This window comes from Ursus maritimus, unplaced genomic scaffold, assembly GCF_017311325.1.
Source record: "Ursus maritimus isolate PB19 unplaced genomic scaffold, ASM1731132v1 scaffold_6, whole genome shotgun sequence".
Lineage (NCBI taxonomy): Eukaryota > Metazoa > Chordata > Mammalia > Carnivora > Ursidae > Ursus > Ursus maritimus.
This window is the reverse complement of record NW_024426774.1, coordinates 70743714-70768143: the sequence shown is the minus strand read 5'-3', so window position 1 is coordinate 70768143 and position 24430 is coordinate 70743714. Positions and strand designations below refer to the sequence as shown.

General features: G+C 51.8%; 1 protein-coding gene across 1 annotated transcript in view; it reads left to right on the top strand.

Moving 5' to 3' along the window:
- Nucleotides 1–22570, top strand: part of EPAS1 (endothelial PAS domain protein 1) — an 82453-nt gene extending 59883 nt beyond the window's left edge. Inside the window, exons 7-16 of the mRNA XM_008699825.2 lie at nt 8126–8232; nt 13286–13433; nt 14084–14298; nt 15568–15758; nt 16226–16336; nt 17548–18029; nt 18868–18994; nt 19256–19373; nt 19669–19830; nt 20341–22570. Of these exons, the coding sequence (XP_008698047.1) occupies nt 8126–8232; nt 13286–13433; nt 14084–14298; nt 15568–15758; nt 16226–16336; nt 17548–18029; nt 18868–18994; nt 19256–19373; nt 19669–19830; nt 20341–20492 (1813 nt within the window). The 3' untranslated portion in view covers nt 20493–22570. The remainder of the gene's footprint in view (nt 1–8125; nt 8233–13285; nt 13434–14083; nt 14299–15567; nt 15759–16225; nt 16337–17547; nt 18030–18867; nt 18995–19255; nt 19374–19668; nt 19831–20340) is intronic.
- The last annotated feature ends 1860 nt before the right edge of the window (nt 22571–24430 follow it).

Genomic DNA, 24430 nt, shown 5'->3' with positions numbered 1-24430 from the left:
GGCTTCCACTGTTCCCTTCCGTGCGTGAGCTCTTCCCTCAGCCTTCGCTCCTTCTCTGTCACCTCCACTCCAGCCACCGCTCAGCCTAATTTTGAAGTCTTTTTGATAAAGGAAGCTAAGCTAGATTCTGACCCCCAAAACCACAATTCTCCTGTGGGAGAGTGATGTGGTTCAAAGTATCAACTCTGGTGAGATGGCCTAAGTTCAAGTTCAATAGGAAATGTTTGGTATGAGTGGTTATTCTCACTACAAGTTGTTGATTATAAAGTTGTAGAAAGAGTACGTAAGAGTGCATATGCCCCTTCTTAGAATTGGCCTCCGCTCGAGGCAAAGTCAAAGGACTTTGGTGAAAGGATCCTTGAGTCATTCCTGTCCCCCCATTTGACCACCATGATGCCAGGACCCAGGCTCTTAGAGGCAGCAGGTCATTCTCTAAGTAGAAAGAAGTGCTCTAACTTCATAGGGAGAAAATGTCACATATGAAGACTTTTGTCCTGGAACTCTCACACAGCATTGATTACAGGGCTTGATAGTGGTGTTACTGGGATCAGGATGAAGACTGGAGATAAAGATTGTCCCTAAAGGCAGGCACTGGAGAAATCCATGCTGTGTGGAAGGTCGTTTCTCAGATGGAGGCTTTGTGTTCAAATGAACACTGTGGGCAGAAGACACACTTCTGTAATGTGCGCCCCTCTCTAGGCTCTCGAGATGGCACGGGAAATGCCACTGTGCAGCCCACGGGTGCTGCTCGAGGATGGGGCGCCGCTGTGGATGCCCTCGCCACCCAGCCCGGAGCACCGGCTGTAGTGCGGGGGACGGTGTGAGCCCCCCTGAGTGAAGCCCATCCCTCACTTGACCCCACAAGCACTGGGAAGACCCTGCCGTCCAAGGAAAGAACTCACCATCTCTAGCTCATAGTAGGGATTTTTTTTTTAAGCTTAACACGTTGATCCTTGTTAAATTTAGGGAAGAAAATAATTCTCTGGGAAGAGTAATCTGAGGTTGTCCTCCATTCGTTACCTTGCTTTGAATGAGTTTCAGGTCATTTCCTGAAAGCAACGTTGCTTGGGATAGAAGAGGGGACAAAACCAGGAGGCATTGTCCCACCAGTGGCAGAAGAGGAAGCGGCCGCAGAACGGGGAGACCCCCGCGCGGACTGCTTGCGTCCTCTGGCTCAGAGCTGGTTGGCAGAGTCGATACTGGCTTGGAGGAACCTGTGATTTAGGGCTTTGTGACTCAGAGTGTGGAGGGCGATACTGCGTCTCAGTGCTGCTGGACACATTGCATTTTCAGCAAAATCTTGCCTTTCAAGAAACCTCATTACATGGCCCGAACTCGGAGTTCAGTGGCGCTGGAGGCGTGAGTGTACAGGCGCTTAAACACGCAGAATGCTGTGCCTCATGGAAGTGGTGTTTAATCGGTTAGCAGATTAGCTAACAAGGGCACGGACATGGCTTAGACAGTTTATAAAGTGACTATTTTAAGGCCTTAAGCCCTAAGTGCTATTTCTCTATTGCTTTGATGAAGACTGGGATTTTTTTGGTTTTGGTAGCTTGTTTTGTTTTCACTCTTTCATTAGAACGGGGCAAGGTGTGCACGCACACCCATGCACGCATGCGCCCTCTCTTTCTCTCTCTCTCCCCCGCCCCCCCGTCTCTCTGTCTCCTTAATACCCTTCCAAGACCAATGCTTCAAAAACCAACACTACATACGATAGCTAATGGGGAGGGAGTGCTTTCCATTTTCCGTTAAACCTAGGAATTCACTCGATTTGATGACATGTAACACACATTGCGGGATGATGGTTTCCCACAAGAGGATAATTCTCCCATAAGGAAAACTGAAAGAATCTGATGAAAATAGAAGGCAATTGGAATCCACAAAATCATTTTTAAAGCCAGTTTAGGACTTTTTCTTTGATATATGAAGACCACAGACAGAATAAAAAAAAGGGGGGGGTGATGGAGAAAAGGGAAGGGAGACTGGAGAGAGAAGAGGGAAATAAAACAGAAGAGAGGAAAGCAGGCTGTGACCCTGCATTTGAACTCTTGGGTTCTCAGAGTCGCTGGAAGCTGGAACAACAGGTCTGAAGCATCTGGAGATAAGGAAGGGCACACGGGTGGCTCAGAGTGCATTTGTCCCACTCCTCGTAATAAAGGGTCAGAGGACGGCCTCGGAGTAATTATCTAAAACATAGTAAACATCTTAAAAGTTAAATTCTATGACACTTCACGTCTGTCACATTTACGTGGATGGGGTTGACGGCTCTTAACGAGGGGAGCAATGCGGGGCAAGGCTAAAGGAGGATATCCTGCTTACCACTGTGATCGATGGTGAACTGTCTCCATTTATGACTCACACAGAGCCCTTCTACTCCCTTTCCTAAAGTACTGAGCAGCCCGTGAACAAACGTATTTACTGAGCACGTGCTACGTACCTCGTTAATCCTGTGCCAGAGACTATTCTATCAAAGACGTAAAAGAGCTTTTTCCTGATCTCCAAGAGTTTAGACAGTGATACACCTGCCACTTAAGGAACCACAGTGAATGGTACAAAATAGAGCATTCCTTTCCCTGGAAGGGGGGAAAGAGGTTATTCCCAAATCGTTTAACTCTAAAATGAGGTGGTTCTTAAATTCATGTGGAGGTGCCACCTAGTGGCGAAAGAGAGTCACTGTGAAGGGAGCCAGGCATGGGGAGGACGGGGCGGCTGTGTGATTCACGTAATCCCACTGTGATTTTGTCATTTGTAGGAGTCTTCCTGTATCTGAGAAATAAATTATCCAAGCAGATTGTATAGATAGGATCAGTACCAATAGGGAGAAAACAGTATCACCGTTCACAGTGAAAATTTCAGATTAACAAAGAGGGTCATGTAATCTTTACAGTTAAAGAAGCTGAAGGCAACCCTGTTTCGCCATTGGATTAAGGCCACATAGGGCATGCTCATACCAGAGGTTTAATAAATTGGATAGTTAAGATGCCTGCATTTCAAATTCTGTGGTTCAGATTTATGATGAATTCTTATATAAAGAAGTCGGGAAGAGTACAGATAATAATGAGAGAAGAGGGGGATCATAAAGAGAAGGTCACTGAAGAAAATTAGAGCCATGAGTTATAAGATACATACAATCAAAACACCTGGAAGGCAAGAGTTTTGAAATCTGGGAAGAAGATAGGCTAACTTCAGGCAAATTAGTAGTAAAAGATTATATACTCTCATTGCATAACGAGATACATTTAATAAATTATTTTTATTGTACTTTTTTTTAGAGGACGGGTGGCATTTTAAAATTCGGAGTGATATTTCAGATTAATACATTACATGTACTTTTTAGTTTCCCATATAGGATATCCTAAATATTTTTGCAGACCTACACTTTATTAGCTTTTCTGCACACATCTTATATGAGAGGGTAGAGCGAATTTCTCTAAATCCCTGAGTTAGAAGAAACTCTAAGTGCTCTCCTTGTGCGTCTGTGTCTCCTCCAAAGACAGTGTTCCGAAATCAACCCAGAGTTTGAGCACATATATAAGAAATGCTTAAATATTGTCCTGTCTAGTCTGTTCCAAGTACTCCTGGAAGAGGCAGCTCTACAAATTCTCTTTGCAATTTAATCCACCTCATAATTCAAAAATCATTCCTTCTACGTGATCTGTTCCTCTCTTGCTACAATTCAAGGCAAGCGTCTTCTTCCTGCATGTGGGTCTCAAGGTGATACAAGGCCGCTGTGGCATTTGGTGGCACTCAGAGCAGGGTCAGTCCAGGATTGAGCCAGGGCAGCCTTCCTAGGTATAAAGTACCTGCAACACCTGTAACACGCCTGTAACACGTCACCCCGACAAGATGAAAATGGATTGTCCCTACAGAGTTGGTTGTATAGATTTCACATACCCACATAGCATCTGAGGAAAACCCAGGGCTTAAGTACTGCTGTTTAAAGCAAGCCAGCTCTGCGTAAGATTTCATTAAAGCAAAAGGCATCGCAAGCTGAGCGAGTGAGTAGTCTGGATCTGATTAAGGAGGTGCCGTGCCCAGGCTTATAAGCACCTATAGAAACCAAAATGAGCTGAACCAGGTGGTTGCCCGGGAGAGGCCATCGCCAGAAGGGTGGAAGGAAAAGAAAGCGGACTTTAATATAAGCACCGTTTATCAGCAAATGCGTTCTTTGAAAAACAAATAGGTGGCTACAAAGTCCTTAAAACTTTTATCCTCTTAAATAGTTTAAAACACTCTCTAGCCATCTTGTTTACGTGCTTAATTGACTTAGCAAGTCCTTCACGGGTGTTGGGAGCAGGGGTGACAACGAAGCCAGACCTCCTTTGACTGCAGGCAACGGCGTCGGCAGTCAGCGAGCTCGCGGCCAGGTCCCGCGTGCACCTGCGCTTTGGCGGTCTCCTGAGAAGAGGGGCGCATAGTCTTAGCTGGGCCTTTGCTGGACTCCCTCTGCCCCTTGAGGCAAGGGCACGGACACTGTAGCCGAGAGAACCGTTTCCTTCCTGGCACTGGGGCACAGGGAGGCCATGCTGAAAAGAGCCTCTTAAGCACTAAGGGTAAAGGACAGTTGGCGGACGATGAGTAACGTTATGAAGACATCTCTAATTCTGAAGTCCAAAGCCCGGTGGTCGGACCCGCATATTTACTCGGTGTGACGCTTCAGAATATAATGACCTTTTTCCTCTATATTTTCTGTTCTCTTCCTCTTCCGTCTCTCTCTGCCTCCTACAGCCGACCTGTCTACATCTCTCTCCTCACCTCGTCCTTGATCTCTTTCTTCTTCTACTTCACTGTTACAGAGTGACCTCTGTTCTCGCTTCTGAAATCTGGTAAATGAAGCCCTTTTACATTTCTCACTTCTCAGAAACAGAACAGCCCTACTGAGTTGACTTTAAATTTATGGGTGACCCCAGACTGATTTTTTTTTTTCCAGTGAGTCAGGGCTCTTAATTAGAAAGAAAGAAAAAAAATTCCCTGCCCCTGATGGAGAGAGCAGATGAAACTGTGTTATCACTGCCCAGCTCCGCAGGCTTCTCTGGGACCCGGGGAGATTAGCAGGGAAGGCCCTTCTGTGCTGTGGGAACTGACCCTATAAGCAAGCTGGGTTCATTGCCTCCCCGCTGGCGTCTGCGTGCCTGCGGATGGAGGCGAATGACCATTAGCTTCAAGTTGGGGTTTCCTGGCTTTGTGAAGTTTGACAACTCAAACGTTCTTCAATTGTGTTCGGGGTATGTGTATTTCCCAGTTTTTATAGTGGTCTGTTTAAAGGAATGGAGAAGGAGCCATTAAATATTTATTTTAGTTGACAAGATAAATGGAGGCCACTCCTGGGAAGCGAGCTGGCGATTCTGAAATCTAGGCTTGTTTGTCCACTTCCAAAACATGCCCATTGTGTGCCTTTGAATGCATGGTACAGTAATTAGATTTTAAAGATGTTTTATTATGAGGCTGATTGTAATAAACATTTACTTTGAACATTTTAAAGATTCTAATCTTGAAGCAAAAGTTCATTTCTTCAGGGAGTGGTACCGTATCTTGTCCAGAATAGCCTCACTTTGGACGGTCTCTAGAAAATTCTAGCCCTACCCAGGAACAGAAGCAATGTATCTGGCAAATCAGCAAGCCTGGTAACAGCCAGCCCGCTGGTTCAATTCCTATTCCCAGGCTTAAGCTCGAAAGGCACTGGACCTGACAGGAAAATTATTTGGTTGTAGGGAAGGAAGGGCCAGGACTGTTCTACTGTCTCCTTGCTCTGCTCCAGTCTCGGCCATTGGGCACCAGCCCTGGGATCAGGCTGCCAAGGAACATATCTGTTGCCGACGAGTTCAGAGACCTCTCTGCTCTGGGCCAAGTGAGGGGACAGGTCTTCCTGGTCTGAGATCAGCAGGCTAGAGCAAGTGAACTCCTGGAATCTCGCTGGAAATCTCCACCAGGCTGAATCAGCTAGGCCTCAGCTGCTCAGCCCCTTTGGGCTACCCCTTGTTTGACAAAAGCTTTCACCCCTAAATCTCACTGAGGCAGAGAATTTTTCTCTTCGCTGACCATGCCAACACCAGGCATAGTTTCCAAGATGAAGGAAGGATGGACTAAATATCTGAACATCACGAGGGGTCCTGCTGAGAGCTGTGTGCGTGCATGTGTGTGTGTGTGTGTGTGCACGCGTGCACACGCACACACTCATGCACTGACATGCATTGGCACAGTTAATCACGTTCTGGGAGAGAAAGTAAAGCTTTATTGCCCAGATCCCTTAGCCGTGCTGGGGGAGGCAGGGCTCTGGTTGTACCTTGGGTCCCTAAGAGAGAATCAACCCACCGGTCAGCCACTCAAGTATTTACTGGGTACCTATTAGAGGGAAGGCCAAAGGAGAAAGTGGTCCCTGAATTTAGGGGTTGGCAGCCTAGGATGTGGGTAATTCTCTGTTATATGGGTTTGCCTATTAGGGCTTCATGAGAGGGAGACACCGCTGAGGGCTGGGGGAATGACAGAGGGCTCCGTGGGCCAGGCTGTGAGCTAGCCTTGCAGTCATCAGAGCTTGGAGAAGAGGGGCGAAGAGAAGACATCAAGGCTCTGTAGCAAGAATGGGTTTGCCGGGTGTGGGGAACTTTGAGGGGAGTGGTCTGCCAGGTTGCAGGATGTAAGACATGCTGCAGGATAGCCAAAATCACATTGCGTGGAAGCTGGAGACCAGATTCCGGAGGGTCCTGGAAGTTAGGCAGACTGTATTTACCCTGGGTCGTGGTAACGATAGTGGTCGATAGTGGTTGATAATAGGGAAAGCTGTAGATGCTTCAGAGGGGCAGGGCAAGAAGGAAGTAGGATTTCCATCCTATTTTAGGATGATTTATGCTGGCAGACATATGCAGAGGCCCTTTGGCCCTTTGGAGCAGGGAGAGAATAGAGACAGGAAACCAAGGAGCCCCTGCTCCTGCTCTCTGCTTTTGCTTTCCCCTCTGTGTTGTTAATTTCCAGCGTGGATAAGGGACGAGGCTGGACTCAGAAGTCATGCATTCTGAAATAGAGCTCATAATCGTAAGAGTATAGCATCACTTCTGACTTGTGGTAGGCCAAGTAAACAAGACAATGAGCCCATTAGAAAAACTGCCAGAGACAGTCAAGCTTACCAGAAATGATATTTAGGTGTGATGTGGGAAAGTGACTAAACTGGTGGTTCTTGGGTGGGGCTTCTTTATTTTAATGATTCTGGTACAGAGCAAAGAGTCCTGAGTGTTCAGTGATCCTTCATGGTTCTCCACATTTGTCTGTTTTCTGCCCACTTCCCATGAAACCCAGACACGTTACAGGATGAAGAAAGGGACACTTGGGACAGCCGAGCCCTGTCGTTTCAGAGCTGCCCATTTATCAGAGTGTAATGCGGAGGCACATTTCTAATACCTTGATTTTATATTTCTTCGTCTCAGCACTTCCTGCACATCCCCCTTTCCTTGAAATGGGGAGGAGCAGGTAAAGTACTATGGAAGGCAAGCCCCATGTCCAAGAAGTACCTGAGGTCACCAGGCAGGACCTGAGGAAAAGTACTCAGAGGAATGAAGATCAAACACAGGGCGGGCTCTCCTGCCTGCGGTTCCTCCCCACTTGCTGCCTACCACACAGAGGCCGACTCCACACTCCTCCCCGCAGAGGCCACACCCTTTTCACTTTTCATTTATATCACCCAGGAGTAACATAAGCTCGATCTGGTAATCCGGAGCCCTGGCTTTCATTCTTGTTCCGTCCCCGGACACTCGTGTGGACAGCAACTGGACTGTCTGCTCTCCCTGGATCTCCCTCTTTGGCAAAAACCGGGAGGTGGAGGGTGTGAGAGCCCCTTCCAGGGGTTGTTGGGAGACTGGGTGTATGTGTATATTGGAGGTGAGGGATAGGGAATCCCCTGACTCTCCAAACGTGATTTCAGGAAGTGCAGGAAGAGCGGAGGTTGGGTGGAGCCATAACTGCAGATTGGCCACCATGTTTTTTTAACTTGGATGAATGGGATGAGCAGGAAGCCTGGCGTGTTTTCATCTGAACGTGTGCATTTGATTTACCTTCTGAATTTAGCTCCTTGAGCCCCTGCCCACGTTCATATAGTCTCTCTTCCCACATGGTTTTTTTTTTTTTTTTAATTCAGAATCACAGAACTGGTTGGTTACCACCCCGAAGAGCTGCTTGGCCGCTCAGCCTATGAGTTCTACCATGCACTGGACTCGGAGAACATGACCAAAAGTCACCAGAACCGTAAGTTCCTGGAGTGCCGTGTGTGGCTCCCTTGTATCTGTGGAATATGACCTTGAGTGAGGTGTGACCAGAGAAGACCTGCTTTCCTCCTTCACAGAGCCACCACCTTATGTGGCAGACAAGACCTGTGCCCTCAGGATGGTTAGAGATCCGAGGCTGCCACCCACCCAGATGACAATGTCACGTAAATTAGGAAAAGGGCCGCTTCCTCCAGGGTGGGGGGGGGGGACACACCCATGCCACGACCCACAGCTTAGAGAGTAGAAGGTGGGCTGAATGTCAGTCCCCTCATTCCATCTCCACCCAGCGCCCCAGGCAGCCAGCAGTTGGCACAACCCTGTGGGACAGCCCTATAGAGAGCAACACAAGAGGACACATAGTCAGCTGGGTTGGGGGCTATAGAGACAGGTACACCCGAGAAGAGGAGGCCTGGGAGAGTTCAGGAAAGGAGTGGACAGAGCCCTTGAGTTGGACCTTGAAGGATGGGGGAGGACGGGGCTCAACAGGTGAAGGTAGGGGGGCAGCAACTTCACAGAAGTGTCGCGGTCGGCCTCAGTTCTCCAGCAGCTCACTTGCTGGGTCAGAGAACTCAGTCAGAGTCTGTCCAGGCAAACCAGTACTGGCACATGGACACCGTGCTTTGCAGTTTGAAAGAAAACCTGAGTTATGAAAGGATCCTGGAACAGCACTGTCCAATAGAACTTTCTGTAAGGGAGATGTCCTGTATCTGCATGGTCCACATGAAATGTCTAGTGCACCTGAGGAACTGAATTTTTAAAATTTTAATTTTACTTAAATTTAAATCGCCACCCTTGGCTAGTGGCTACTCCATGGGACAGGGCAGCTCTAGAGCCTTCACTCGGCCATATTCCCTATGCAGCCTTCTGCCTGCAGACGATCCAGGACAGTCTCCTTGAATGCATGCAGCCCGTCGATATACAAGGAATCTGGGTCGATACCCCTATACCTGGCCCGCTGGGGGACATAGAAATTTATAGGATTGCTCCCCAGTGGAAGGAAAAGGAGGGCTGTGGGCTCTATGGGAGCACGTGGCTCATCTCTTTAGCCTCAGTATCTAGCATAGTGTTTGATAAAATGTAGGCACTGAATCAGCGATAAACCTAAAGGCAACACACATATTTGGGAAAGAATGCTTCAAAAGAGGGCTGACAGTGGTGCAGACAGAGGTGCCGAGAGGATTCTAGGAGGACTAAAAATGGGTAAGGTAAGTCTAACAAGCTTGCCGGTGGCCCTGCTGGTCTTTGGCCCCCGGGATTAGCTGTGGCTTAGGGTGGCAGTGGAGAAAATGGAGATGCTGTTATTTGTCCATTGTTTCTAAATCCATCCTTAAACAGCTGGGCCCAGAGCAGCCAACAGATAAGCAACCCCACAAACTGTGAGTGCAGTTAATATCCTCTGATGGGTGAGATCCTGTCTTTCTAATTGGTCTCTGCTTTGTCCTCGTGACTTTGGGGTTTGAGCTGGCAGTACAACAGGGCTCCTTATGATATCTCAGAGAAGTTTTCACTATGCTGTCTGGCAAAAAACCAACCAACCAGCCTAGATTCAGCCCCATTCAGGGACCCAGAGAATGGGGGAGGGAGGCGAAGGTACCTTCGTGTGCCCGTGGATGTGACCCTAGCCTGCCCCAGCCGTGAAGCTGTAGGATGTGGTTCCAGTCTCCGTGCTGGGATTCCCCATGCTTTTCTGTTACACGGTGGTCCTTGCTCCCAAAGTCATCCCAATGCTGCGACTCCAGGACCTGGGTTCTGGCCCAGCTGACCCACGGATTCCCCAGGGCCTGGCTTTCTGGGCCTTTCCTCCTGTACGTGTAAAATTGGGGAAATGTCCAGCTTTTTTCCTCAGCCAAGGGTGAAGTCAAAGCAGGGGACAGTAGTAAAGGTTTCTGGGACTTCCCGGAAGACATTATTGTACTTTGTCTTCTGGGGTAGAAGAACTGAGGAAACTGCTATCAAAAGGGACAAAAACGATGACTTCTCACTAGGCATAGAAAAAGGATTTTCTCCTTCTTAAAAATCTTTGACCCTTAAGACAGAGCTGGGATAAACCTTTGTCTTATCAGTTTCCTGCTGACTCCAGGGGAAACATGGTGCTTTTTAATGAATCCATATATTGAAGCATTAGGCCCACTTAAAGGTGACTCACAACCCAAAGAGAAATCACAGGCTCCTGTCTTCCCCTGGTGGGGCCAAGTAAAGCTCCCCTGAGTTCAGCGGCCTCGTACCCAGCCAGCAAACCCAAATCCAGCAAAGGGAAGTCTGTGTGCGTTGGAAATTGGGTTAATGCCAGCTAAAACAGAAGCATCTATTTCTGTCTCTCCGTCTGTGTGTGTGTGTCATTGGGTTTGTGCAAATAAAGTTATACCACAGACTCGCACTAATGCGGCAGGGTAATTGGAGGCCCAACTTGGAGGCTGGTCCAGGTTTATACACCAGCATCCTGAGTTTCCACGTGAATGTGTGTCTTAGCCTGTGAACGTTTACTGTCGAAATGACTGGGGAAGCTCTGTCCTCAAACCAGATTTAGATAATTGAAAGCCATCATTTCCAAATGGATTAGTAATTTATACATCGTTACTCTCGGGGGTAGGGGTTGGGGAGAGTTGGGGGGGGCGGTTTCTCTTTGTTGTGTGAGGACATTATGTGCTCTTAGGAAAACAAGATTAAAGGCCATAAACGGCCTATCTACTAAGGAGCAGGCCCCTCACCCAGGCTGGCGTTAATGAACAGATGGTTAGAAAGCGGGCGTAATTATATTCTACGGCCAGAGCAGGCCCTCGCCTGCAATCACTAGAAATGCAGTTAAGACCTTTGCTTACTGTACTACTTAATCAAAAACAATACGAGCCCTGAACTTTGTCTGCATTAAGATCCGTCTAAATAAGTTAACTCCAGGCACTTGAAATTGTGCAAGAATCGTTTCTCTGCAGCCAGGGGAGCCTTAGTGGGGCACCTGAGGGGCCCCAGCGAGGACAGCAGTGATTTCTGGGGCCCAGGAGCCCGTGACGATGCAGGACCACAGCTGCAGCAAGTCGAGGCTTCCCAGTGAATGGCGGCATGGGGGTCGTAGTCAGAGAGTGCGGGGCTGGGAGTGCTGTTGTCCCGCTCAGACCACGTCGCTCTTGTCCTGCGTCGTGTTAAGCAGGTGACAGTCTGGCCTTAGTTCCTTCATGTCCAAAGCAGGTGATAGCTATCCTCTCTGCGGCCCAAGATGGTGTTCAGAGAGACTAGACCAGGGTGAGAGGCCACTTTGGAAAAGAACGTGGCAGCTGCTTACAAAGGAAGCATGTACTTAGCCGGTGACCTGGCCACCGCCCCCCTAGCTGCACCCACAATGTGTGTCCATACCAAGATGTGTACACCAATGTTTATAGCAGCGCTATTCATAATAACCACAAACACTGAAAACAACTTAAACATCCATCTACAGGTGAATGGATAAAGCAATTATGGTACCTCCATACAATGGAATACAACTCAGCAATAAAAAGGAACCCCGAAAACCTGCACCACCCTGAGGCACCTGGAAAGCATGCTGAGTGGAAAGGAGCCAGACGCTAGAGCGTACATACTCTTGTATGAGTCCACTCACATGCACATGGAGAGAAGAGCGACATGTAGAGACAGAAAACAGAGCAGGGGGAGCCTGGGACCAGGGGTGGCTCTGGGGATGAACTGGCAGGGGGCCTAAGGACTTCGGAGGCGGTGGGCTGCTGGGGCAGTTGTTTGCCTTTGATGGTGGTGATAGTTGCACGTGCATTTGTCCACACTGCACTCCTGGGACTGTATACTTAAGGCAGGTGCATTTTTAAATTGAAGGTTCACTAAACCTCACTGACGTCGATTTTAAAAATGAAACCCAGACCACGAGAGCTTAGATTGGGAGTGTTAGATTTAGACTGTGATCCTGTCTGCTGTTTCCACTGAGGGGCCCTTTCAGCAAATCACCCAGGAGTTCTCAGCCTCAGTTTCTTCAGATGTAAACCAGGAATCACGATGGACACCTCGCGGTGTCGTTGCGTATTCCACAAGCCGAGGGTAACGCTAATCCTTATGGGCGACTTACGTGCCAGGCAGTTCTAATTGGCTTTGCAGCAATGAGTTCCTTGAGACAGCTTTGAACACTGCAAAGCACTGCACCCAAGTAAGTTACTACTTCCTGCACCTCGGAGGTAGGTGCTTGGTCAGTTTTTGAAGTGGGTAAAATGTGCCCAGAAACACATACAGCTAAAGGACCACAAGCGGCACTAGTAGGAACCAAGCTGCTCTCCTTAGCCTCGCAAGGGTGGTGAATGGGGAGGTGGCTCCCGACTACCAGGAGAATGGAGTGCAATTCTCCGCGTTTACCGAGAATCTGGATATTCTCCCGTGGGGCCGCTCACGGTGTTCCCTACAGACCCGGGGAAGAGGGGGCTTTTCCTCTATAGCATTGTCCGGGAGGTTCGGTCAACATCTGCACCTGTCAGCCGGGCAGGCAGATACGGTCCTCAGTATGAACAGCTGTGGTATGCCGGCTAGCTAGTAACCATCATTACCATCATTACTGTTATTTTTATCAGTGCCTCATTTCGCAGATGAGGAAACCAAAATAAGAGGCAAAGTTCTTTTCCCAGAGTCCCCATGCCAGCCAGCTCCTAATGCTTCCATCGTGCCTCTTCCAATTCTCTCTGATTTGAAGAGTTTGGAGCTAGGATTCTGAAGAATGAATTCCCAAGGAATGAAAGTAGATGGACAGTTTGGAAAACTACCAGAAATTCTAACATTAGGAGACTTTAAAGAGATTTATTGATTCCTTTTTAATGAGAGCAGATGAAGCCTTCTGGACTAGGGAATGTGAGACACCTTCCCAGTGCTTTCCTACAGTAAAAGAAATGTTAAATGAGCATTTAGAATAATCTGGAAGAGGAAAGAAGTCATGAGGAGGTCCTTGCTATCCTGGTGCCCGGTCTTGTCTGTTTCCCCATAGACCGCCCTCCCCGTGAGGTCTCGCTCCCCAACCTCCCTGACCTGGGGCTCCGTTTCTCCTCCCCTAGTGTGCACCAAAGGGCAGGTGGTGAGCGGCCAGTACCGGATGCTTGCCAAGCACGGGGGCTACGTGTGGCTGGAGACCCAGGGGACAGTCATCTACAACCCTCGCAACCTGCAGCCCCAGTGCATCATGTGTGTGAACTACGTCCTGAGGTAAGCCTGGGACGGCCGCAGGGCTGGGTGTGTAGGATGCCTGAGCTCCCCGGACCAAGGGCAGCGGGCCGAGGGCACGCAGACCTGCCTGAACCCAGGCACTGCCTCTGCCAGCTCTTGGTGCCAATCTTCCGGGCCCCGAGGATGTTCATGGCTGTCTTGGGAGCGATAGGACGCCTGGGGTTGCCCCTTCCCGTGACTTTTTTTTTCTGTGTCTTTCCCCATCTGTCATCTGTGTCATGCCTCTGACCCACGTGGGGGGGGTAGGTATCATAGTTGTCACTTAATGAGTATTATCCAAACGGGGAACGAGGAAAGAGAAATTGCTCGAGCTTTCCAGGAGAAGATGTAACAGCTCCACTCCATAGTGCCTGGGGAGGAAGTTGGAGATGGTCACACCCGTGTACGCCATGTAGTGCACGTGCAGTAATAAAACAGCATCCCAGAGACACCCCATCCCAGAGCACACTCGGGGCTGCTGCCTCCAGGACTCCAAACTTCACCGTGTGGCTCTTTACATGATGCTGGCACGGCGTCCATACCCGTGTTGTCGGCTGGGAGGGTTAGCTGTCTGGTTTTCCATATGTCCCGGGGTATAAAGGATTTTGCTAGAAAATGTGGAAGGTCTGGAGCACTTCTTGTCCCATCAGTGAGATCGAGAAGAACGACGTGGTGTTCTCCATGGACCAGACGGAATCCCTGTTCAAGCCCCACTTGATGGCCATGAACAGCATCTTCGACAACAGTGGTGAGGTGGCCGCGCCTGACAAGAATAACTACCTGTTCACCAAGCTGAAGGAGGAGCCCGAGGAGCTGGCCCAGCTGGCGCCCACTGCAGGAGATGTCATTGTCTCTCTGGATTTCGGTGGGTGCTGCTTAGCCGGGCAGGGGGCCCGCTGAGCCCTGTCTGGGTGGGAGGAGGTTCTTACTGGAACAGGCCTCCCTGGCTTCAGCATTTCCTCAACCCCTGCCCCTTCCCTGGTCCTGTGAGTCCCTGTGGGTGGCCAGACCCTGTGCCGAGCGCCAGAGCACAACGTGCCTCCCGGGGGGAGTAAGAGGGTCCCACCTCGGACTTTGCGAAGTGCTGGATGGGCGGGGCTGTGGGTTTTCTCTGCCGAGGAGTCAGCGGACTCTCCATCAGGGGCCGAGGGAGAGTCCGACGTGAGGGAGGGGCAGCAAGAGAGATGCTCTGAGGCTGCTGCCGTGTTTTCACAGAGAGGGCAGCTCTCCCTCTGGGCCTTGAAGGACAGATTGCTCATTTAGGTACAGGGCCAGGCTGAAAGAGTAAGAGAAATAATTCCAGAAATGCGGGTGGAGAAAAGACACTGGCCCAGGAGGAAGCCCTCATATGCACTGTTTCTTTAAAATGCTGGCCTGGCCACGGGCCACCTGGGCGGCTCAGTCGGTGAAGCATCTGACTCTTGATTTCCGCTCAGGTCATGATCTCAGGGTCGTGAGATCGAGCCCCATGTTGGGCTCTGTGCTGGATGTGGAGCCTGCTGGAGATTCTCTCTCCCTCTGCCCCTCCCCCCACCCTGTGCATGCACTCTAAAAAAAAATTTAAATGTTGGCATGTCCAGCTGTGTGTCCCGTGGCCCCAGGTAGAGTTTTCGCCCCTTGTCCCCCTTCTATGCTGGAAACACCTTCAGTGTGTACCTGGGAAGCCCCTTGCTTCCCATCACCCTCTCCAGCCTCGTGTGCCTGCCCCAGGGCCAGCAGCACCTCCCCCTGCTCCCCCCACACCGGCTTGGCCCCTTTAGAAGGGCTCTGGAGAGGCCGCGTGGGGATTGCAGCTGCCCCGGGACGAGAAGTCTCACAGCGGCCCTGTGTTGTGGCAGTACTGAGACAAACTGCCCTGTTTTATACCCTCCTCCTCATGGACCCCTTGTCAAGGAAGCGGGTCCTAGTACCTGTAGTCTCTGACAAGGAAATGCTCCAGGAGGGTGCTTCCTTCCAAGGGAGGCAGCTCGGGCCTCCAGTCCCGGTTAGGGGCCTGTAGTTGCAGCCAAGCCTCGGAGGCTGAGGGCCTAGCCCCAGGCAGGCTTGCAGACCCTCCTAGGACCTTCCTGCATCCTCCGGGCTTTCTCTGCCCAGCGGGTGTGGGTGGTAACCAGCCAGGCCCTTGTCTCCACAGGGAGCCAGAGCTTCGAGGAGCCCTCCTCCTACAGCAACACCCTCCTGCCCCCAAGCCAGCCGTGGCCCAGAGAGCCGAGGAGCCACAGCACCCAGAGCGAGGCCGGGAGCCTGCCCGCCTTCACCGTGCCCCAAGCGGCGTCCGGGAGCGCCACGCCAAGTGCCACCAGCAGCAGCAGCAGCTGCTCCACGGTGAGCACCCCGCCTTGGGGTGAGGACATGGAAAGGCCGGGCTGCCCCCTTTGGCCGCTGCAGGACAGCTGAGTAGACAGCCCAGATAGGAATACTGCCCTCATGCCCCTTGAGTTATCCCGGAGTCCCCTAGGGCGCTGTTCCAGCTGGGTGCTGTTACTCTGTGTGCACCCCCATCTCAATGCTAAGTTCCTTGAAGAGGGGGGCTGAGTGGCATACAGCTTTGAGCCCGTAGCTCAGTCCCTGGGCAGGGCAGTCACCGTCCTGCTCAGGGCAGAGAGCTGTACGGTTTCCAGAGCCCCACCGGCCTCGGCCTCCTTGTAAGGAGTGGTCCCTCTACACATGCTTGTTCCGTGGACTGGAGTTGAATGAATCTGTGAGTCCAGAAATGTACTGCTTTCACCTCGGACTTCTGGGGAGACCAGTGCCCTACTCTTGACTTAGTCACTCTCCTTCCTGGCCCCCAGCCTAGCAGCCCCGGAGACTATTACACATCCCTGAATGATGATCTGAGGATTGAAGTGATCGAGAAGCTCTTCACCATGGATACAGAGGCAAAGGACCAGGGCAGCACCCAGGTACATGGGCCATGCCTGCCCGCTGGTGGGCGGCGAAGGCTCAGGCCCATTCTTGCAGCCCTGTCCCTTCATCGCAGACACTAGTGGGGGCGCTTGGCCAAGGCCCTGGTCTTAAATGGGAAATAGAGCCTGTGGTGGTCCCCTTCTCCCACCTCTGCCCTCTGCTTTGCATGCCCAATCCAGCTCGTGCAAACTACCCCCGAACCTTCTTTAAAGAAGCCCTATGTATATCCAGAATTGTGAGAGGTTCATAAAACAATTACTCTCCTCACAAACACATTCATCATAGGATTCTGAAGTGACTTTTATTTTAACTGCATCTTAAAAGGACATCTGACAGGTTTTCACTTACAGCTTCTCAGGAATACACCTAGGCAGTGTTCTTGAAAGGGACCGGTGTCCCTGAAAACTTATACAAACAGGGACGAGGTGGGTGGATGTGTCACACAGCTCCAAGGGAAAGCGTTAAGCCCCCTTCATCTCAGGTCCGGTTATCCTAGCGCCTGCCCCACCTGACTCTTCCCGCCCTCTGCCCTGAAGTCCTGAGGGTTGTTGCTCAGGACTCGATTCTGTGTGCTTCTGTCCTCCCCGGTGTCCTACAGTGAATAGTCACTAAGCTGCACGCCCCACCCCCAGCAGCGAGGGCAGCATTGTCTGCGTGGGCTCGGGGTATGCCCTGGAGTGCCCATCAGGACACTGGGAACTTAAGTACTTGCCGGGTGACAGTCTCTCTGCCAGCAGGCCACAGACGAAGCCCGGTCATGCACGTGGTGCTTGGGTCTGTGCAGGGGCTTAGAAGGGAGAGGAGGAACTGTCCCTGGCTCCCCGGGAGCCACTGTGTGCCCCACGGGCCTCAATCTCACTGGGCCCCAGGAGAGAAGGCAGATGGGAGAGAGGAGGGTGTAACAGGTGGGGTGAGGCAGGGTCACCGTGGGAACGTGCAGGCACAACCAAGTAGAGCGTGGAGATTTGGGGCACAGGCTGAAGAGGGCACGAACCCGGGGAAAGGCCAGCGTCACAGGCCAGGAGCCCCACACAGCGGGCAGACAAATCTGAGTTTTCTTTTGGTGGGCCACAGGGATCAAAGACTGTGCTAGAGCATGGGGGGGCGGGGAGAGACCCTGCTGCAGGGAAGGGGTGGTCGGGGGCTGGAACAGCATTCTCAAGGTGATGCCCCCCTCACCACACCTTGGCCTCTGCTCTGTCCTCAGACGGACTTCAGTGAGCTGGACTTGGAGACCCTGGCCCCCTACATCCCCATGGACGGTGAAGACTTCCAGCTTAGTCCCATCTGCCCCGAGGAGAGGCTCCTGCCGGAGAAGCCGCAGTCCACCCCCCAGCACTGCTTCAGCACCATGACGAACATCTTCCAGCCGCTGGCCTCCCACGGTCCCTTCCTCCTGGACAAGTATCAGCAGCATCTGGGAAGCAAGAAGATAGAGCCTGAGCACCAGCCCATGTCCTCCATCTTCTTTGATGGCGGGAGTAAGGTGTCCCTGCCCCCGTGCTGTGGCCAAACCAGCACCCCTCTCTCCTCCATGGGAGGCAGATCCAATACCCAGTGGCCCCCCGATCCGCCATTACATTTCGGGCCCACAAAGTGGCCTGCTGCAGATCAGCACACGGAGTCCTTGGGGCCATCGCCGCTGGGCGCCCCCATCACCTCACCCCATCTCTCCATGTTCAAGAAAAAGTGAGTGGCAGAGACCCTGGGCTCCCACGGCAGAGGCTCCCACGGCAGGGGCGGGGTGGATCTGGGGGGCCCCAGACAGGCTCGCTGCTCCTCCCCTGCCACAGCCTTCCCTGTGCTCTGAGAGGGGAGGCCTTGGGGGAATCACCCCGAGGTAGGGGAGGCCTCGAGCAGGATGCATTTCTATCAGGGCCGAGGCGAAGAGAAGGGGCCTGCGGAGGCCCTCGAACACCACCGCCTCTCCCTTCAGAGCGGGCTCCTCCTCCGAGTCACAGAATGCACACAAGTGTTTGAAGGACGCTTCTCTTAGTTCTCTGCTGGAATCCTGGTTGAGGAAAGCATAAAAGATGCCCTTGCTTCTCCCCTGCCATAGCCTCTCCGGGCTCCCCACATCTCCCCAACGAGGCCCGTGTCAGCCAGCCGGCCGCTCACTGGGCTGAGTCACGGGGGTTGACCTGTGACCTCTCGCTCCCAGGGCCCACGGTTCTGCTTCCCTGGGGCACTTGCCCATCCTCACTGGGCCTCACTGGGGAGCAGTGCAGGGGAGAGACAGGGCAGAAGACTGAGGTCTTCAAGACCAAGGTCACTCACTGTGCAGCCACAAAGGAGGCCTGAAGGCTGTCCAGATACGGCTGGGCTGACAGGCACATGTGGGGGGTACAAGTAACTTGAACCATTTCTCAGCATCTCAAGTCCATTGCCCCTCCCCTGGGACGCTGCCCTTTGGGTCCTAGAGCCAGCACAGGCAAGTATTCATTCTGGAAGGGTCCTCTGCAGGCGCTGAGAACGGGGGCTGTGGGGCTCCCAAGTCCTTCATGGCTCCCTCTCTTGGCGTTGGCAGGTCTGCAAAGGGCTTTGGGCCGCAAGGCGCAGATGTGCGGAGCCCCGCCATGGCGGCCCTGTCCGACAAGCTGAGGCTGAAGCGACAGCGAGAGCATGAGGAGCGAGCCTTCCAAGCCCTGAGCGGGGTGAGCCGCCTGCCTGCGGTCGTCTGGGTGCCCTCCCCAGCCCATGGGGGCACGCGACTCGGTGTGGAGACAGGGCTGAGGGCGGAGGTCCAGCCTGGCCAGAAACGCTCACAGTGGCTGTGAGGGCTCAGAGAGCCTGCTAGGGGCAGCGGGAGGGCTGTGGCCTTTCAGAGAGCGCACACCGGCCCCCGTCCAGGCCCACCCTACCCCCTGCCTCAGGTTGAGGACCTGGTTCTCTGGCCTTCTCCCTTCTACATCCAGGGGGATCCCTCAGGCAGCAGTACTTCACATCAGGTGTGGAAAAGGATGAAGAGCCTCAGGGGCAACGGGAACTGCCCTCTGATGCCCGACAAACTGCTGAGTGCAAGCCTCCCCAATGGTAAGCAGCAGGCCCAGGCCTCCTGGGGTGCTGGGTTCCTCCACGGTCTCAGCACCTGCCTCTCTGAGCCTTGGCAGAACAGGATGGTGTCCTGTGCCCCCCACTCCTGCACACACCCACCTCCCCTTTCCACTGGGCTCAGATGATACAGTCAGAAAGTTCTGGGCGCTGATGCCACAGGAGCTGGCTCTAGTTCTAAGCACCTTTGGTAAAGGAAGGGGGCTTCTGGGGGCTTCACAGTCTCTCCCCTGCCTTGGCCTGGCACTGCCCTTATTTGCTGGCATTGGTCTTTCAGACGAGTTCACCCAAAATCCCATGAGGGGCCTAGGACAGCCCCTGAGACACCTGCCACCGCCTGCCATGAGCCCTGGAGAGAACGCCAAGAGTGGGTTCCCCCCGCAGTGTTACGTCCCTCCGTACCAGGACTACAGCCTGCCATCGGCTCCCAAGGTGTCAGGTGAGTGCGTTCGGGACCTGCAACCCCTGGCAGCAGGGCTCAGCCCCAGAGGGCAGCTACCTTTCCCAGAAGATGCCATCTTCCCCCAGGGTTTCAGAAGGGACATCCAGGGCTAAGAGTCCCCCAACCTGTGTCTTCTGCTCAGGGTTTCATGGCGCCGTATTGCCTACTGCCTCGTTCACATAGCGGGGACACCACTCTGCCTTCGGGCAGGAACGGAGCTGAGGACATGCCCAGAGAACGCACTGCCTCGGGGCGGCCTGGAGAGCTCTGGGAGGGGTCACCCCACCAGATCCATTCTCTGGGAGCCCCCGGACACCCACCTTCTACCCCGGGCTGCCTGAGTCTGTTCCCATCTTACAGATCCTTGATACCATCCCCAAAGGGTTGCTATTTGGTGTGAATATAATTGGTGGCTTGGGGGAAACCTACCAGAAGCCCTCTTATGGAAGAGAGGTTTTTTTGGAACATTTGCGAGCTTTAAAAACACGGTACCCACCGTTCTTTCAGGCATGGTGAGTCGGCTGCTTGGGCCCTCCTTCGAGCCCTACCTGCTGCCCGAATTGACCAGATATGACTGTGAGGTGAATGTTCCTGTGCCGGGAAGCTCCACGCTCCTGCAAGGAGGGGACCTCCTCAGAGCCCTGGACCAGGCCACCTGAGCCGGGGCCCCCCGGGCGGACCCCCCCTGCCAGCTTCACTGTCTAGGTGTACTTCCGCAACTAGGTATTTCTAACACCGACACACTTGTTACGAGGTGTACCTACCCGGCGAACTTGCCCACGGCACCACGTAGTGGCCTTTTTCTAAAGACGCTCACTTTAGTAGCTGTGTTTTAAGATACACCGTTGTTTCACCTGCCGCGTTTTATTCTGTCAATGAACATGTTCTTAAATTTTGTAAGATTTTTCTTTCCCCAACTTCGATTACTTCTAATTTATGTTATTCATGGGTCCCTCTGTCTCGCTCTCTCACACACACAGTATCCATACTAACGAGTTTTGTGTTACGTCTGTTCTCTTGTCGGGAAAGCTTGGGCTTCGTTGAACTAAGAAAAGTTGTTGTTGTTGCCAAAGAGAAACAAAGTAACTTCGCTATCCGAGCTGGGTTTTCGGGGCCCGTTCCTCGCAAAGCCCTTCTGCTTTCTTTCCTAAAACTAATCCCCCTATGGTAAATTCCCATCTTTTTTCTCTCCTTAAGCCAACTGTTAGCTCTAGTTTTGACATAAATTTTGGGGAAAAAAGAGAAATGTGAAGGGTGAACCCTAGCGTAGGTGGTTTTCTGTGAAGGTTGTGCAATGGGGCTTTTCCCTCACTCTTCGGGGTTTTTCTCCCGCATTTGGCGGATTTGTTAATTATTATTCAAAAACGTAACTGAGTTTTTTAAAGAAAACTTATATCTGGGTTAATGTGTTTATCATATATATGGGTACTTTGTAATATCTAAAAACTTAGAAACGGAAATGGAATCCTGCTCACGAAATCACTTCAGATCTTTTTCATAAGGTGTTGGTCTTCTCTCTCCTGGTGTTGCCGACACTGCCGGGGTTCGGCACTCCCCTGGGCCTGTCCTAGCTCTGCTCGAGGTCTCTCGCTGTTGGCTTTTTGCTTTGGGGATATGCCATGGGCGTGACAAAAATCCAAGACATGGAATCATGAAGTGTGGGAGCATTGCGAGCTGTCTTCTCATGTTCTGTATGTATTATGTATGTATGTATGTATGTATATTATTGCTGCCAGGAGGGTCTGCTGGCATGTTATGGGGTGAGGGTGGGGCGAATCTAAGGGGAAGTGCTTTAATTTTTCTTCAGATTTTGTTGCTAGCCCTTCAAGTGCACTGAGCTATGGGACCCTAAAGGTCTTTCACATGGCACATTGGGATATTTCCAGAATTACCATGAGATGGTTTCAGTGGGAATTCAGGAAAGAAAGTGAGGATTCAGAAATGGTGCAGTGATCCAGCCCACCGTCCTCCCAGCTTACCAGCCCGGAGCACATGAAGCTGGCCTGAGAGAGGGTGTGGGAAGTGGGGGTGGCTGGGCCTGACCAGGCCAGCACCCCTTCCTCAGCCTGCTGTCAGGTGGCCCTGCCAGGAGCAGCAGGCAGACTTCCTGGTTGGCCCCTAGCCTCAGGCCTGCCCCAAGGTCTGACTGTCACCTGAAGTGACTTATACAGGTAGGAAGCACTGAAAATCAAGTGTTCTCAGAGCACTTTAGAACTCACTGGTTAAGAGGGACAATACCTTTTGGTTTTTAAATACCAATCACACAGAGCTCTTCTACCCTGGGTATGATGAGGAAGTTTCTAGAAACACACATAAAGCACAGCAGGCCAAGAATTTGGTAAAGCTGGATGGACTCAATGCCAAAAACACAACAAAAAACTGAAGTTCAAAAGAAATCTAGGAGAAAAATGACCTGGCCGCTGCCTTGACCAAATCACACCGTAGCAGCACCGCTTGGCCCCACGCACGGCGGCAGAACTTGAAGGGTTACTGACATGTAAACGCTGGTGTTTGATTTCCTGTGTGTGTTGCCTCAGCATTAAGGGCATTCTACCCTTGCAGTTTTACTAAAACACTCTGAAAAATATTCCAAGCTTCATATTAACCTTACCTGTCAACGTAACGAGTTCATGAACATTATTGTCAAACTCCTACTGACAACATTACTATAGGGGAGCTTAACTTTATAAGGAAATGTATTTTGACACTGATATCTTATTAAAGTGTTCTGATCCTACCATTGCTGGTGGCTCTTGTTTCGTGTAGATTTGTCATGGGCTACACGGATGTAAAGCAAAGCCTCTATTAAATAGTTTACAGACAACGAACGTGGACCCTGATCTCTGTGAGGCAATGGACGTCAGCCGACAGAAAGAGCCACATGAACACTTGGGAACTGCTCAAGCCTGGGCTCCATGTCGCATCAGCCATATTTCCACCTATTTTTCTGTCTGCCACTGGGCTCTTTCTCGTATCCTAGGGGGGCACCCAAGGACAGAAGTCACGGTCCTGCTTTCAGAAGACTACATGAAGCAGCGTGGGAGCTGTGCTGGTCTCCATGTCACACTCTGCACTTTGATGGCTCGAAGGGGCAGCGTGGGTATTAGCGGTCAGGGAGGACCTCAATTTGGAAGTGCCAGGGCTCCAGTGGGGCCTTCCCAGGGAGAATGTAAAGATAGGAGGGGAAGGGCCAAGACCAATTCAGGTGGAGACAGGGCATGGCAAAAGCCCTGAATTAGACATGGCCTGATAGGTTCCCAAATTCAAATTTTACTTTTCTAAATCATGCCCTGCTTATGATCAGGCGGCTGTCTCTCTATAGGGTCATGCAGGGGCGGGGGAGAGAGCCAGCAGCAGCCTCTGCTCACAACTGTCTGTCCTAGAACCAGTCATTCCAACTCCCTGGTCCCGGCGGGAACTGCGTGGCCCCTCGGTGGCCTTTGCAAAATCAAAATCAATCCCTTCTCTTCCAGGACACCCAGGCAGGATCAGGAGAAAAGACTTTTAAAGTTATAATGCTACCCCCCCCCACACACACACACAGAGTTTTTTTAAATGATACTCGTTTGGTGAAGTCATGGTCTCTCCAAGAGCTTACCAGCGAAGAGCGGAAACAAAAGCAATTCTGAGTCATTCCCCTGTATGAGCTGGTGTACAATGAAAGAGGCCCAGGGCCCACGTTTTTTTCAGGTAGTCCCTGTCTCAAATACTGGACTCCGGTGTCCCCAAGTGCACTTGTACTTGGGCCAAGGACCCCTGTCTTGGGTTCAGAAAGCACAAAACTAATAGATGCAAATGAACCCTCAGTTGCTTTTGGGTGGAATCCAGGTCCTGTGGGAGTTCAGAGGCGGCCAGGAAAGATCAGCCTGGGCCTCCACAGGTTGGTAAGGCGGGGGTGGCAGGGAGGTCATTTCAAGAGCGGGCGAGGAGGACAAAGGCATAAGGCCAGAATGGACAGCACATGCAGGAGACGCTGGGGAGCAGGCAGGACACTGGGACTGGGCCTGGCCACTCACAGCACAGGCGTGGAGTCAGACAGGCCCAGGCCCGGACTCTGCTGCTGCTAGCTGTGTAACCTTGGGGAAGCCCCTGAATGCCTGAGAGCCGGTGTCTCCCTCCCCATGAACCAGGCATGATAACGGTCCCTACCTCATAGGTGAAGGCTGGAGATATAAATTTAGGAATCAACAGCAGGTCAGTTGTACTTAACTCCACAAGACTGGATTAAATTACCCAGCAGATAAGAGCAGAGGCAGAGAGTAGAGTGCTAAGGTAGAGCCCTGGGCCGGGTAAGTGCTGGTCCAAGTCAGAGGAGCCAGCAAAGAGGCTGAGTGGAAGCAGCAAGTAGAAAAAGCCCGGGAGTGTTGCATCCCAAAAGCCAAGAGAAGAGGGTGTTCCAGGAAGCAGGAACAGTTAACTGGGCCACACTCTAGACCAAAAGATCAGGTAAGAGAAGGAGGCAAAGTTGGCTCTGGAGCTTGGCAACATGGAGATCATCAGGGACCTTGCACAATGCGGTTTGGGTAGAGAGCAAAGCACAGCAGCTTGATGGGAGTGGACTGGGTATCGAGCTGGCTGGGACAGAGAGGGAACAGAG